This window comes from Typha angustifolia, chromosome 7 (genome assembly GCF_048772165.1).
Source record: "Typha angustifolia cultivar Huaian chromosome 7, ASM4877216v1, whole genome shotgun sequence".
Taxonomy (NCBI): Eukaryota; Viridiplantae; Streptophyta; class Magnoliopsida; order Poales; family Typhaceae; genus Typha; species Typha angustifolia.
Window position 1 is genome coordinate 764,783 of NC_133245.1, and position 16,117 is coordinate 780,899.

Here is a 16,117-nt window from a genome sequence, read left to right on the forward strand (position 1 = left end):
ATATTAGTTAGGCTAAAAGTATAATAATTATTTTTAATATAATATGTAAAATATAAAAAAAAAATATATGTTAATTTTAGAGGAAAACGGATGATATGTCATGTTAATAGACCAAGATGTATTTTGACAATTTAACTTTAAAGTATGTTAGTATTAAAATATTATTTTTAAATGAAGGTTTCTTTCTTTATTTTTTTTGAAAGAAATTAAAATTATTATGAAGCTTTGCGATTAACATTAGAACTCATCGCTGCGTGAGCTGAAGTTTTTGAGTCTTTTCATAACTATGTGAATATTCTCCCTTCCTTAGTTGACCATGTAATAAAGGAATTAATGAGGCTCGTTGTCTACCAAGAAGTTGTTGGTGGCAGCTTGTATAATACTCAAAGTCAAATAAAGGAAGATCAAATTCCTCTGCTCCCTCTCTGCCGTCGATCGGTTCCGTGAGAAATGAGAAGGTATCTATCTTGGAAGCTGAGTAAATTAAAGGGTTTTTATTATGATTCTTCCCCTTTTTCTTCCGAGCACAATATACCACCAAAGCAAGAAGCAGAGCTCCTACAGTTGAACCCACCAATATCGCGGCAATGATTCTCTTGTGAGAATTATCTGACGGTGATCCCGAAACGTTGATAGTTTTGTTAGTACGATTAGTTTAATACACATGAAAAAGGTACCTAGATCTGCTTAGGCTAACCGCAGATAGAGATCCTGCCCATTAGAAGGATACTTCCTAAGATCAGTGAGGATTGAAGTCCACAGTATGCATCCACTACCACTCCCACTAATATTAGCAGTTGCATAGCCAGTGCACGAACAATTCTTCAAGCACAAAGCCTTGCACTCCTCCAAGCTCAAGCTCATGTCCACCGTCGAGCTGGACGTGTCCGGCAGCTTCACCCCGCTCACCATCGCGAACCCGTCGGTCCCATTCGTGCAAGCAAGCTTCGTCTTTCTCACACATCCACCCGACCATCCCTCAAAGCCCAATCGATCATTCGGCGATTTTGGCTGGAAGCCTTGCATGCTGTGACAAATCATCGTGTGTCAATATTGATGTCACATAGTGCAAAAGGCCCGCATGCAAGGCTTCCAGCCAAACTTCTTTTGATATTGAGATATTTGGGTTTCACAAAATTTTAACTAATATACTCTATCTGGCCTAGATTTTAAACTTATATGTATCACCGAAGTATTGCTTTGAATTAAAAGTTGTTAAGATATTGCCCTAAATCGTCCGACTGTTTTTTTAAATCACAATACTGACTGATTAGCTAAATCATCAAATAATTTTTCTTCTTAACAATTGCTTAGGGTTAGCAGTTGACATTCGCGGTGGACGTACCTACCAAAGTTTCTTTCGAAAATAGTCAGCAGATTGAGTTCAAAGTACAATGAAAGATTAGACGTGGATTAGCCCAATCCTTACAAGATCTGTTAATGATCACAAAGTTGGCAATTAATACTGTGCGCAATAGTGTTATTGCTCCTGTCCGAGAAACTATCCTTAAAGAAGGCATTGCAGTGATCCACTTGGAGCATTCAAATATAAGGGGTGCCACAAGGCCCACGCCATCAATCACTATGACGAGCTTTTGGCAATCGCTGAAGATCCAAATCCTTTTACCTTGTGCAAGCTTGAAGGCTTCCAGGATCGCATGGTGCAAGGCTATAGCTTGTTCATGCAAAGCATTGTGACAATAGTCAAGAAAAAATGCTTTCCCTAGACAGATTAGAGAGGGAAAAAGTGAGCCAGCGAGCACCCTCTTCATTGGTACCACGCCAAGCAGCAACAGACCATCCTACAATATCACCGGCCGGCCAGGATAATAGCGCAGGTGTCCGAACGGGAGGTTTGAGTAGGCTACGAGAAAGACATCTTCATGGCTCACTTGGAGATCGTGTCAACCATGCTTAAGACCTTTAAAGGGCACGACTGTACAACCTTGAGAAAATAATTGTTCCTGCACCACCAAATATTCCATAAAACATTAAAGCAGTAAGCAATGGGTTCTTGATCCATCAAAGTCGACTTTAGCTTGATTAATTATTCATCCAGCCGGAGAGCTCCGTTGTCCATTCTGAAGCCAACCTGCTTTGAAACCAAATCACTCTTGCAAAATTGCAATAAAGCAGAAGATGGCTTGCTTTGATTCTGCGATGAAGAACTGATCTTATTGGAAGAGCTCCGACTGCGCTTCGCCAGATAAATAGTTTGACTCTCTGGGGGGGAGGGGGAATGTGGGTGGGCTAGATTACGTCTCCAAATAATTCTCCAAAGCTGTTAGAGAAGATACAATACCTTAAGAAGATGAAGGTCCCCATTCCGTTCATGTCCATTAATGAGATCTTTGACCTTAAAAATGAGTGGGATTGCAGGATATAGTGGGCATTGGGGAAGCGATAGCCAAGGATCCGAGCGAGGATGAATCAAGAACATTCCTTGGACTCAAGACGACAGCCCAAGACCAAAAGGGACGGTGCGACACCTTTGCTTCCCAAAATGGTGAGAAAGGGAAGCATTTAGCTTTTAGCAGTGCGACACCCAGTTGCTGTCTGCAGGTTCATTGAGCAATCTCCAAAGCTGGCTTCACTAGATCCATCTTCCTAATGTCGAGCTCGCTGTGGGAGAAAGGCCTGCAGAGAAGCTCCCATTTGCGCAGGTGGAACATCTCTCATTACTGAGGTTAGCATCTTAAGTGTGATTGCCATAAAATAAATCGGAATAGAGCTTAATATCAACTGAAGCAAAGTTTACCTTTAGGGTAGGTAGTGATAAGTAAACAAATACATTTTCTTCAACTATATAAATATCCTCCAAAATTCATTTTCTCTCCCCTCTCATAAAGCAGAAACCTAGCACAGGTACTTAATACTTATAGCAGCATCAATCAAGCATATTGTTGTAATCTAATAAATGAAAAAAAGAAAATGAAGCTCATAAGGACAGCAGATACAGTCATGAAAGAGAAGAGAAAATCGTAGTTCTCTAAGGGTAAAATACCAATTGAAACAACTAAACAACTCTCTTCAACAGATCTCCAAGATATTAAACTTGTACTAAAGATACCAGATATATTAATCGTAATACATAAAATAATTAGCAGCAGAAAACAAGTGCTCCATATTGAAAATGAAATAGGTTAATCTTCTACTAGGATATAAGTTAAACATCTAATTTTTTTTATTAATTAGATCCAATAAATAATATGGGCTAGACATATATATGCCACTCTTCTCAATTGCAAATCCCATGTGCTATAATATTGCAATCTCGTAATATTTGCATACACTTTGTTTAGTTAAAGCTGTTAGATCCAAAAACCCCTATCGACCTTCTAAGTGTGTGATAGTTATAGCATTTTGCTTGATCGATGACGAATTGAGCACGGAGGGGCTTCTCATTGTTACAAAACCTGGTTGTCTAGGATGAGATAAGGAAGAATCTTCACCATTTAGCATTACTACAACAGAACACATTGTTGGTCTGTCCTTTGGGTGTTCCTGAACACACAAGAGCCCTAGCTTTAGACACCTTAAAGCTTCATCCAAGGGAGCTGCGCTTCTCATTGACTCATCTAATAATTGCATGCCATTGCCGTCTTTCCACAAGCTCCATGCCTGAAATAAACATGCAATAATTGGAGTAAAAGGCCTAGGTCAGAGCAATGTAGTGATCATGTGAGTGTTACAACACTTACATGTGTTAGAAGGTTTTCTTGGTGCTCGGAGTTGGAGCAGTAGACTGTCCTATTCTTTTTGCCACTAATGATCTCAAGTACCAACACTCCAAAGCTAAACACATCAGATTTCAGTGAGAAGATGCCATCCATGACATACTCAGGAGACATGTATCCACTGTTTTATTGTATTCCTCAGATTAGAAGTTAATTGCACATATTAATAAAATTAGATTTTGAGTATTAAACTTACTATGTGCCGATAACTTTGCTTGTGTTTACTTCTACATCTTCTTCACCGAAAATTTTTGCTGTGCCAAAGTCTGAGATTTTTGGGTTCATATCTTTGTCCAAAAGAATGTTGCTAGCTTTCAGATCCCTGTGTATGATCCTGAATCTAGAATCTTGATGGAGATAGAGAAGGCCTCGAGCAATCCCAAATATGATATTATAGCGAGTACGCCAATCCAAAGGTGGATCTTTAGATTTATCTGATTAAGAGTTTCATGATAATTAGCCATCATTTAATCTAATTACGATTAATAACGTGGTATGAAATGAAAAGAAAAGGTACTACTAACCAAACAATAAGACATCCAAACTTTTGTTAGGCAGATACTCATAGACTAGTATCCTTTGCTCTCTTTGGATGCAGCAACCCAGAAGCCGGACGAGGTTCCTATGCTGAAGCTTTGCGATTAACACAGCCTCATTCTTGAACTCATTGCAGCCTTGAGCTGAAGTTTTTGAGAGTCTCTTCACAGCTATGTATTCTCCCTCCCTTAGTTGACCCTGTAATCACTAGCACACAACTATTTACAATTTGTCTTACTTCATATATGAATCTTTAAACTAAACAAAGGAATTAATGACCTTGTAAACTGGGCCAAATCCACCCTCTCCAAGCTTGTTGTCTACCGAGAAGTTGTTGGTGGCGGCTTCTATAATACTCAAGTCAAAGAAAGGAAGATCAAATTCCTCTGCTCCCTCTCTGCCGTCGATCGGGTCCCTGATAAATGAGGTGGTATCTATCTTGGAAGCTGAGTAAACTAAAAGGTTTATTAGATCAAATAAATAGGAGTCGATGTTCGACTAATTAATTGTACCTTGCTTTTTCTTATGATTCTTCCCCTTTTTCTTCCAAGCACAATATACCACCATAGCAAGAAGCAGAGCTCCTACAGTTGAACCCACCAAGATCCCGGCAATGATTTTCTTGTGAGAATTATGTGAAGATGATCCTGAAACATCGATAATTTTCTTAGTACCTAACTAATTGGAACGATTAGTTTAATACACATGAAAAAGTACCTAGATCTGCTGCGGCTAATCGCAGGTAGAGATCCTGCCCATTAGAAGTGTACTTCCTGAGGTCAGTGAGGTTTGACGTCCACAGTATGCATCCACTACCGCTCCCACTAATATTTGCAGTTGCATAGCCAGTGCACGAACAATTCTTCAAGCACAAAGCCTTGCACTCCTCCAAGCTCAAGCTCACGTCCACCGTCGAGCTCGACGTGTCCGGCAGCTTCACCCCGCTCACCATCGCGAACCCGTCTGTCCCATTCGTGCAATCAAGCTTCGTCTTTCTCACACATCCACCGGAATAGTCCCTCAAAGCCCAATCATTCAGCGATTTTGGCTGGAAGCCTTGCATGCAGCCACAAATCACCGTGTCAATATTGATGTCGCAGAGCGCGTAAGGCCCGCAAGTCGATATATTGTCGCAGGAGTCCCTGGGACTGTACACGTTGGTGACCCAGGCCTTGTTCTCTTCTGACCACACGAAAAATTGGAAGACGGACTGAAGGACCGTCAGCCTACCGATGGCGGAGAATTTGCCTTCTTCGAAGCTGTTGAAGACTGAGTTATTAGCGTTGGTGAAATCGAAGCCGGCCAAGATACTGTTGGTATTCATCTCCGGAATGCCGCTGAATCTTATCCCATTCCACGGCCCGCCGCGCCAGATATGACCCATCAGCGAAGACAAGAATAACTGAGGATCGCCGTGCAAGTCTAGACCCAAGATACAGTTGCCCGGCGCTGGATCGCTTAGGCTAGTCCATGACTGTAATTTGATCTTGAGGCCGCTCGTGAGGTTCTCGCCGATTTTCATGCCGGGGAGAAAGGTGTCCGTCGGGTGATCAAAACTCTGCCATGCAACGTTGGCGGCATCCGTGTTATTGCTAGCAGCTTCTCGTACAACGAAATTTCCGTTGTCCAAGATCTGCGCCACAGCGCCCGTTAGGCCCTGGACCGACGAGTTAGAGAACCAGATGATCGTCGAATTCTTGTCGTAGATGACAAGATCACCGCCTGCGGTGATCGACAAGCTCCCAGTGGTATCGGCGATCGGGTTTTGCCGGTTCGCGACCCACACCACCGTCTGGATTGTGACCTTCTTGTGGTACCATATACCGACGTAGCGGTTCGTCGAGTTGACAGGGCTAAAGAAGCCTAAGGCAAAGCTGTCGCCGGCCGAGATGAGAGTTTTCCCGTCGGTGAGGGGTCGGTTTGGGATTAGAGTGTCAGCACCAGTGGCAAGAGAGCAGAGAGCTGGGATAATAAGGCAGAGAAGAAACGGAGCTGCTATGAGTGCTCGCATTGTTCCTAATGCTTTCTTTCAATTAGAACGATAAAAAAAAACTATGTAGTGCTGGGTAGGTTTAAATTCGACTGGGGTCTGGGAATCATGCCAACACTTTCCATCGGACCGGGTCAAAATTATAAAATCATATAAACTCACTCAAATGAAAACATAGATATATTTAAATTATTTAAAAACAGTAAAAAAAAAATATTATCATCGCAGACCAAATTTTAATGTCTAATCATAATCTATCTAAATTTCTCTAAACTTGGAGTTCTTGATTATATTTAATTTCACTAATAGATTATCCTATTTTTGAATTCAAGATCCAAGAGATTTAACCACTCAATAATTAAAACAAAATCTTATCAACAATGAAATAAAAAATAAAAATTCACTCTCATGTAATTTTCATAATTCAAATTTATAAATTAGTATCTACGATTCAGATTATATTTGTTAAGCATCTCTTTGATTTTTATTTGTCGGGTCTAGTCTTAAACTCCCACTTGGTAGGAAATATTTTTTTTAAATATAAATTAAATTTTAAATGTTGAAGAGTCATGTAAGGTGACTTGCTCTTTAATTTCCTGTTGCATAAACGACAACCAAAGACTAGTATATTTAGCAACTAGTCTCCTCTAAAGACTCCGGCGGCTAGCTTGACTCCAATTAATGGTTAGATCCCATTGTCTCAATGTCTTTGTCACTTTTGTGAAGATAGTCTCTGAGTATTCTCTTAGGAATGACTTCTGATGAAATTGCCAAGTAATATCGTCTCTACCATTACTTAGTCGGAGATATTATTTTACTTTGTAGGATGGATAAAGAAGGAAGGAAGGAAGGAAGGAAGGAAGGTTGAAGAAGAAGGATGACGCCGGACGATGTTCCCATTGATAAGGAGGACTGATGCTGAGCCTGAGAGGACTAATGTATCAACAAACAAATTTCCATTAGTTAAGGCAAACTAATGACATAATCCAAATAATTCTTGTAATGCTAGTTTGGTTTGACGCGAAGTCTTTATATCGCAGTTAGTTAGAGTTATTTATTAATCTTATTTTAGGTACCTAAAATTAGTCTAAATGTTTAGATGTGAACTAGATTATTACCTTTCTTATGATATAAAAGAAAAGTAAAAGTTTGATTTATCTTAGAGGAAAATTTATGATATGATATATTAATAGACTAAAATGTCCTTTTGACTCTCTTACTTCAAAATGACAACAGACTTACCGGCCTTAAATCAACATGATTATGGGCTTAAATATTAATTATTATTTAAAATTTTTATATTAGTCATATTTATATTATATTAGAAATTAATTAATGTTAGGTTTTTACTGTTGACAATTATGTACAAATATTTTAAGTATTTTTATACATGTATATAAGCATTTATACAAGTCTAAAAAGTATTTGGATTGAAGAATTGCAAGATCAAAGGAGAAAGGTTTTCACATTCACACCGCGTTCACATCGCGTTCGAACGCGCTCTCAAGAGTTCACATATACAGAGAATACGTTCAGGCTGTTTGAACACAAGCACAGACGTTCAAACACAAACACAGTCGTTCACACATACAAAGAACGCATTCGGGCTGATCGAATGCGAGCACAGGCGTTCGCACATATAGAGAACGCATTAAGGCCGTTCGAACGTGTGTGCAAGAGTTCACACATACAAAGAAGATTTTTCTACCGTTCGAACGCAGTCAAGGGCAGTTCGAACGCACTCTGCATACGTTCACAATACATTCACATATACAGGGAAGTGTTTTTACGCGTTCAAACGCAACCTGTGAAAATCAAGTCACCGCGTTTGAACATACTTGGGCCTGTTCAAACGCACCTGAGAACAAATCAGGCCATTCGAACGCACTCGGGCTGCATTCAAACGCACCTACGTAATATGCAAATTATGGACTTTTGTGAGTTTGGATATGACTTAGATTTAGCTCTATCTTGGATACATATATAAGCATTGTGATGCCCTAACTCTTAGGGGTTGGTGAAGGCAATTGAAGGAGAATTCTTAAGGCTACATCGTTTCTTCAACCAACAAGGTCTATCTCTTCTACAAGACATTAAATTTTTGTCTTAAATACTATCTAAACGAAAGATCAATATCGAAGGCTATTGAGGTTGGATATCAATCACGAAAATGAAAAGCGGTGAATCGTGAATTCTAGCAAGCAAGACTGAGAGGAATAAAGTCGTAGGGATTAACAAGTTGTTTTATGAGTCAGTCTTGTAACTGCTACTATTCTAGTGATTGGTTTTGATCTGAGTTTGGATCCGTAGTTTTTTTTCGTTTGAGTTTTTCCACGTTAAAATCTTGGCGTTCATCCTTGCTTTTGTTTTTTAATATTTCTTCCGCTTTTACTTAAGCAAATGAGTGATATCACCTAAGGTTTAGATACATACGTGTGTCTATGTGTTTTTCAATTTATTATTCTGTGTCTTATGATTAAACTTAGCTTGAGATAAGCATTTCGGGTTAAGTTTAAATTAATCTTGATCGAACTTGAGCTGGCCTCAAGTTAAGATCAAACGTTTAAAGCATTTGTGAGCTAAACAACATTAGTCAGTCGTTTTAATTACAAAGCCCACAGGCCATAGTATTACACTCTCGTAATATTTGCTAATCTCCAGCACACCACTACGGTGCTGGTAGATCCAGAGTTCTCCAAGTCAGCTGAAGGAAAAATTAAAAATAAAATAAAAATAGAATACAAACTTTACATGTCATTTTAGTTTGAAGTTATTAGATCTAACAGCCTTCCAAGATTGTGATAGACATAGCACCTTGCTTGCTAAACGAGTAAAATTAGGCCCCGAGAGGCCTATCATTGCAATAAAACCTGATTGTCCAGGATATCATAAGGAAGAATTTTTATCCCCAGAAATATAACTATAACAGAACTCATTAGTGTTGGTTTCTTCCAAGGGAAATAAGCTACTCATCGACTCATCTATTAGTTGCATGTCATTGACTTCGTTCCACACCAACACTCCAAAGCTAAACACATCGGATTTCATCTAGAAGATGCCATCCATGACATACTCAGGGAGACATGTATCCACTATTTTATTCTTCATCTGAGTACTGAAGAAGCTTTGCCTAATAATTCCATGGAACGACAATGTAGGAATCTCCACTTAGTCAAGAATGACTTATTTATTGAAAGTCTCATCTAGTGCGTCATCAGATTAGTAGTTATTCGTGTATGTCGATAATATTAGATTTTGAGAAGTATACTTATTATGTGTTGACTATTTTGTTTGTGCTTACTTCTGTCTCTTCTTCGCCAAAGATTCTTAATTTTGGATTTATGTCTTTGTCCAAAAGAATGTTGCTAGCTTTGAGATTTCGGTGTATGATTCTAAATCTAGATATGATGTTATAGCGAGCTTTAGATTTATCCGATTAAAAGTTGCATGGGATTAGCCATCATTTAATCTAATTAAGTTAGTACATGAATTGTAATTAGGCATAAATTTACTTCACTTTCTATAGTATTATTTACATTATTTTACTATGTTATGATTATATTTAAATTGAAATTATTATTATTAATATTTTATTATACCTAATCAGAATATAAAGATCCTCGTTACATATAAAATCATAGAAGATTTTATAGGTTTCATCGTATAAAAAGTAATCCCTAATTTAGATAATAAAGAAATAATAAATATATAAATACATTAAAAAATTTATTTATTCTTTAGATAATAAAGATATAATAAATACATAGACGTATGTAATATTTGCAGCACGGCGTATATCAAGTTTACGGCCGCGTATTAATACGAAATAAGAACTAGGGGTATATCTTTACAAAGCATAAAATAAATTATTTCAAACACATATAAAAAAAAAACTCTTAAAACTAAGGGTAAAAGTTACAAATTTTAACCACCGGAATTGGAGGAATAGATGAGTTTGTTCCTCTTGCCACTAATGATTTTTAGCACCGAAACTCCAAAAGTGATAAACTTATACTCTTGATCATATAGGATTAGGGCACCCACATCACTAATATTGATTAAAATTTATGAATCTAATGGATTTAAGGTCTTCGAGGTGTTCTAAATTTGAGTGTGGACTCCTTGCCCTAAATTGTTTCGGGGTTGCCAATAAGGCAATTGGATTGACGTGCACAAGTGATTTGTTCGGATGGATTGACCATCATAATTAGTTAATCTTTTACTACGATATAAGTTAAGATCAAATATCTATAGCATTTTTTAACTAAATAAGAGTCAATAAATTATGCTAGCTAAGCAACATTGATTAATCCTATTAATTACAAAGACCACGGTCCATAATATTACATTCTAATCTCCCGCACACCATCCCACCACAGATGGTGGTACATAGTGAAAATATTTAAATATATTATAGAATTTCTAGCTTAATTAGAACGGTAAGAAACAACTAGAGTATGAAACGTAAAAGCACAAGCAAACGTAATAATTTTAAGGTGAAATTTATTTTATTAACTAAGAGTAAAAAATAACTAATCTATTTTATGAGATTAAACCAAACACTATAAAAACAATGGTTATAAAATACTTATAACCCGATTGTTATTACCCATAATTCTCTTCATAATGCTTTGTTTGACTTTCCGTCAATGCGACACTTTTCTTGCTTGGTATCCAATCTTGGTGACCTTTAAAGTCATAAGCTTGCCTTTATAACTTTTGCGACAATGTTTAATAAAAATTTTAATGTAGTGGAATTGCAACAAGATGAAATATTAATCTCCTAAACTCTTTATTTGAATAATCTTTAAGTAGATCTTTCGGCCCCAAACAAGATAGGATTCTCAAAATCTAACCTGGACTGACAATGAAAACTTTTTTTGACATATTCAAATAGGTTCAAACAAGTCATGTTACAAACTAATTTGAGTTACTTCTGAAGCTCTTCGGCAAATTTTGTTTAAAGTTTGTTCGAACAATTTCGAATAATCAAAGTTTATTCAAACAACTTCCAACAAACTACTTAGTTTTATATTTTTGAATTCTCAAGTAAGTCTTATTCGAATAACTTCGAGCAAGCTACACAACTTCTTTTATTAAACATCTTTTGGAGCTCTCGGGCAACTTCCGTTCAAAATTATTTGAACAAACTTTAAATAAGTTTTACATATTTTTCGAACAAGTTTCAAACAACCTTCAATCTTCACCGCACTAACTATATTTATCTTTCAAATTAAATACGATATTATGCTCACATCTCATACAATAAGAACTAGAAAAAATATATTATAATTAACTTTATTTAATCACAAATTTATCGATTACAAAACCTAACAAATCTAGAGTTCTTCGAAGCAGCTTAAGAGAAAAAAAAACATACAAATTTTACATCTTGTTTTAGTTGAAGTTGCTGGATCTATCGACTTTCTAAGACAGTAATAGACATAGCATCTAGCTTACTCGATGACGAAATGAAATTCGAGAAACCTTTCTTTGTAACAAAACCTGGTTGTCTAGGTTGAGGTAAGCAGACATTTTCACCCCCCAGAACTAGTACAACAGAACTCGTTGTTGGTCTATCCTCAGGATGTTCCTGAACACACAAGAGCCCTAGCTGTATACACCTTAAGGCTTCATCCAAGGGAAATGAGCTTCCCATTGACTCATCTAATAGCTGCATGGCATTACCTTCTTCCCACAAGCTCCATGCCTGAAACAAAGATTTAGTTTGAAGCAAAAGAACCATGCCCCATAAAGTTTTCTTGATAAATGCAGTTATCAAGTGAATGTTACGAGACTTACATGCCCTAGAAGGTTTTCCTGGTGATTGGAGTTGGAGCAGTAGACTGCCCTGTTCCTTTTGCCACTAATGATCTCAAGTACCAACACTCCAAAGCTAAAGATATCAGATTTCTTGGAGAAGATACCATACATAGCATACTCGGGAGACATGTATCCGCTATTTTATTCCATTCCTTATGTTAGTAGTTATTCGCGTATGTCAATAATATTAGATTTTGGGAAGCATACTTACTATGTGCCGACTATTCTGTTTGTGTTTACTTCTGTCTCTTCTTCGCCAAAGATTCTTGCCATGCCAAAATCTGAAATTTTTGGATTCATGTCTTTATCCAAAAGAATGTTACTAGCTTTGAGATCTCGATGTATGATCTTGAATCTAGAATCATGATGGAGATAGAGAAGGCCTCGAGCAATTCCGAATATGATGTTATAGCGAGTATGCCAATCCAAAGGTAGAGCTTTAGATATATCTGATTAAGAGTTGCATGGTAATTAGCCATCACTTAATCTAATTAAGTTAGTAGATCGTATAGAAATCAAAAGGAAGTAGAACATCGACTAACCAAAGAGTATGACATCCAAACTTCTGTTAGGCATGTACTCATAGACGAGTATCCTTTCCTCTCCTTGGATGCAGCAACCCAGAAGCCGGACAAGATTCCTATGCTGAAGCTTTGCGATTAACGTGACCTCATTCTTGAACTCATCGATGCCTTGACCTGAAGCTTTTGAGAGTCTTTTCACAGCTATCTCTTCTCCCTCCCCTAATTGACCCTGTAATCACCATAATACTGTACTGTATTATTACCATTTATCTAATCTCACAGATGCGATTATTTGTTAAACAAAGGAATTAATGACCTTGTAAACTGGTCCAAAACCACCTTGCCCAAGCTTGTTTTCAACGGAGAAGTTGTTAGTGGCTGCTTGTATAACATTCAAGTCATATAAAGGAAGATCAAATTCTTCAACTTCCTCTGTTCCATCGGTCGAAAAAAAAAATTGAGTTTTTGGAGAATAGGAGTCATATAAAGGAGTCAAATTCTTTTACAAGTTATATAAAGGAAGATCAAATTCTTCAAAATAAATATATAGGAATCGAGGTATAATACCTAATTTTTTCTTATGCTTCTTTTTTCTCTTCCAAGCATAACATATAAGTAGAGCAAGAAGCAGAGCTCCAACGATCGGGACAAATTTTCTCTTACGAGAACTATCTGAAGGAGGTTCTGAAACATCGATAATATTTGTTAGTACCTAACTAGTGCTACAATTAGTTTAGTACACGTGGAATATATATATCTCATGGATTTGTAACAATTAGTTTAGTACATGTACGTACCTAGATCTGCTGCGGCTAATCGCAGGTAGAGATCCTGTCCATCAACATAGTACTCCCTAACATCAGTGAGGCTTGAAGTCCATAGTATGCATCCACTGCCACTCCCACTAATATTAGCAGTAGCACAGCCAGTGCACGAACAATTCTTCAAGCACAAAGCCTTACACTGTTCCAAGCTCAATGTCATGTCCACCGTCGAGCTCGACGTGTCCGGCAGCTTCACGTCGCCCACCCTCACGAATACGTCAGCCCCATTCGTGCAGTCGAGCTTCGTCTCCCTCACGCACCCGTCCGACCACTCCCTCAAAGCCCAATTATCCGGCGATTTAGGCTGGAACCCTTGCATGCAGTGACATATCGCCGAGTCGTCGACGTCATTGATGTCGCAGAGCGCGAAGGGCCCGCACGTCGATATCTTGTCGCAGGAGTTCTTGGGTTTGTACCAACCGATAACCCACTCTTTGGTCGCTTCCTTCCACACTAGCCATTGGATGACGCCGGACTGGTCGACCCTCAGCCTACTGATGGCCGACGAGTTGTTCGAGTCAAATCTGTAGAAGATCTCATACCGGTTCTTGTTATAGCGGCTGATGTCAGTGAAGTAGAAGAGCTGGGTGAGATAGATGTACGGGGTGCCACTGAATCTTAGCCCATTCCACGGCCCGCTGCGCCAAATCTTGCCAGTCAGGGAAAACAAGAATAGCTGAGGATCGCCGTGCAAGTCTAGAGCGAAGGTGTAGTTGCCCGGTGCCGGGTCGCTTATGCTGGCCCATGACTGGTATTTGATCTTGAGGCCGCTCGTGAGGTTCTCGCCGACTTTCATACCGGGGAGAAAGGTATCCGTCGGGTGATCGAAGCTCTGCCATGCAACTCCGGCTGCATCCGTGCTATTGCTAGTAGCCTCTCGTACAACAAAATTTCCGTCGTCCAAGATTTGCGCCACCGCGCTCGTTAGGCCCAGGTCTGACGAGTCAGAGGACCAGACGATCGTCGAATTCTTGTCCAAGATGACGAGATCACCGCCTGCGGTGATCGACAAGTTCCCGGTGGGATCAGCGAGCGGCGTTTGGCGGTTTGCGACCCACACAACAGTCTGGATCGAGACCTTGTGGTACCATATACCGACGTAGCGCTTCCTCGAGTTTACAGGGCTGAAGAAGCCTATGGCAAAGCAGCCGCCAGCCGAGACAAGTGTTTCACCGTCGGTGAGGGGTCGTGTTGGGGTTAGGATGTGGGTGTCCCCACCAGTGGTAGGAGGAGAGCAGAGGACTGAGATAAGGTAGAAGAGAAGGAATGGAGATGCTATGAGAGCTCGCATTGTTCATAACCTTGTTTTTCTAGTAGAAAGGACAAAACTTGAATAGCAGTTTACAATATGTATATGCAGGGAAGACTTTTCCGGCCGGAAGACTTCGATTAGAATCGGTAAGAAGTAAGCCGACTTAAGGAGCAACCTCGACCATCCATCCAGTACGAGTATGTCGTGTAATCTCAAGCTTCACGATCTCACTGCCTGTGTAAAGACGGCAGATTCCATGGCAAAAATGTTCCCCAGGACATAAATTCCACAATAATGGACTTACATTTTTATCAGGCCAATTGCAGAAGACACAACTTAAAGACCAATTAAGGCTAAAAGTCCAAATAATTGGCCACGAAATGATAGATTCATGAAACAGGGCTAACATGCCTTTTAACACAAAAAGAAAAAAAGAAAAAAGAAAAGAAATGATAGATTCAATTTGAAATTTCGGCAAAGATAGGATTTCTGATTTAATTAAATTTAAAAGATATAAAATGTCAAAGCAAAATGAATAGAAAAACTGGAAATTAGGCAAAAACTAGATTACTATACTTTTTCATGTTGAAAATGTCTTTAGTGTATCGGCAGAGAAAAATTAGCTCAAATCGAATTAATCTATTTTAAATTGTTTATAGATTCAAGTAGAAACTCTTTAGATAATCAGTTGTCCAGCCCGTTGTACATCTTTGTTAGCTACATGAATAAATTGCCCCTGCATTTAATTCGCATTACATCACTACAGATTATTCCTCAAACTTTACTATGGTTAGTATTGACTATTGATGATGACTCTTTTAAGCTCCTGTGAGGTTTTTGATGAACCTTTGATGTAGAAACTACAATCGAACATATGTAGATTACTCTTTCCACTCTAGATGTAAAGCATGTTTTGTGAGAAAAATTAAAAACTCTCGCAAGTGTAGAATTTAATCTACCTTGGGTTCTCTTCGATAATATGTCTCACTCTAACCTCTGATCCCTTAAATAGACTTTAGGAACATTCGAAATAGTTCGTATTATGAGAATTAGAATCAAAAACTCTAAATCTAAAATTGGTTTGGAATTCTATCACTCGAGTGTGCACCTGATTCATTGTGTGTACCAGTCTTCACTTATTTTTGGGAGTCTTCTATTCTCCCTCCCTTAATTGACCCTGTAATCACTAATACACAACTAATACAATTTGTCTTATTTCAGATATGAATCTTTATTAAACTAAACCAAGTAATTAATGACCTTGTAAACTGGGCCAAAACCACACTCTCCAAGCTTGTTTTCCACCTAGGAGTTGGTGGCTGCTTCTATAATCCCACGAGATGAACTTGATCGAGCCAGATTATGATTAATCACAACTCCAAATTGTCTGTTTTGCAAATCAAGTTTAAATAAATTTACTTTTGAGCTAA

General features: G+C 38.4%; 1 protein-coding gene across 1 annotated transcript; it reads right to left on the reverse strand.

The window, feature by feature from the left end:
- Nucleotides 1–1,343: 1,343 nt before the first annotated feature.
- Nucleotides 1,344–14,741, reverse strand: LOC140762077 (uncharacterized). The gene is made up of 15 exons (XM_073099688.1): nucleotides 13,409–14,741; nucleotides 13,179–13,295; nucleotides 12,928–13,043; nucleotides 12,630–12,840; nucleotides 12,299–12,536; nucleotides 12,067–12,223; nucleotides 11,689–11,974; nucleotides 9,079–9,134; nucleotides 4,992–6,300; nucleotides 4,787–4,921; nucleotides 4,554–4,729; nucleotides 4,262–4,472; nucleotides 3,934–4,171; nucleotides 3,702–3,858; nucleotides 1,344–3,621 (listed from the first exon to the last, which is right to left on the reverse strand). Exons 1-15 carry the CDS (start codon nucleotides 14,724–14,726, stop codon nucleotides 3,328–3,330), a joined length of 5,019 nt encoding a protein of 1,672 aa, XP_072955789.1. The 5' UTR covers nucleotides 14,727–14,741; the 3' UTR covers nucleotides 1,344–3,327.
- Nucleotides 14,742–16,117: the final 1,376 nt, after the last annotated feature.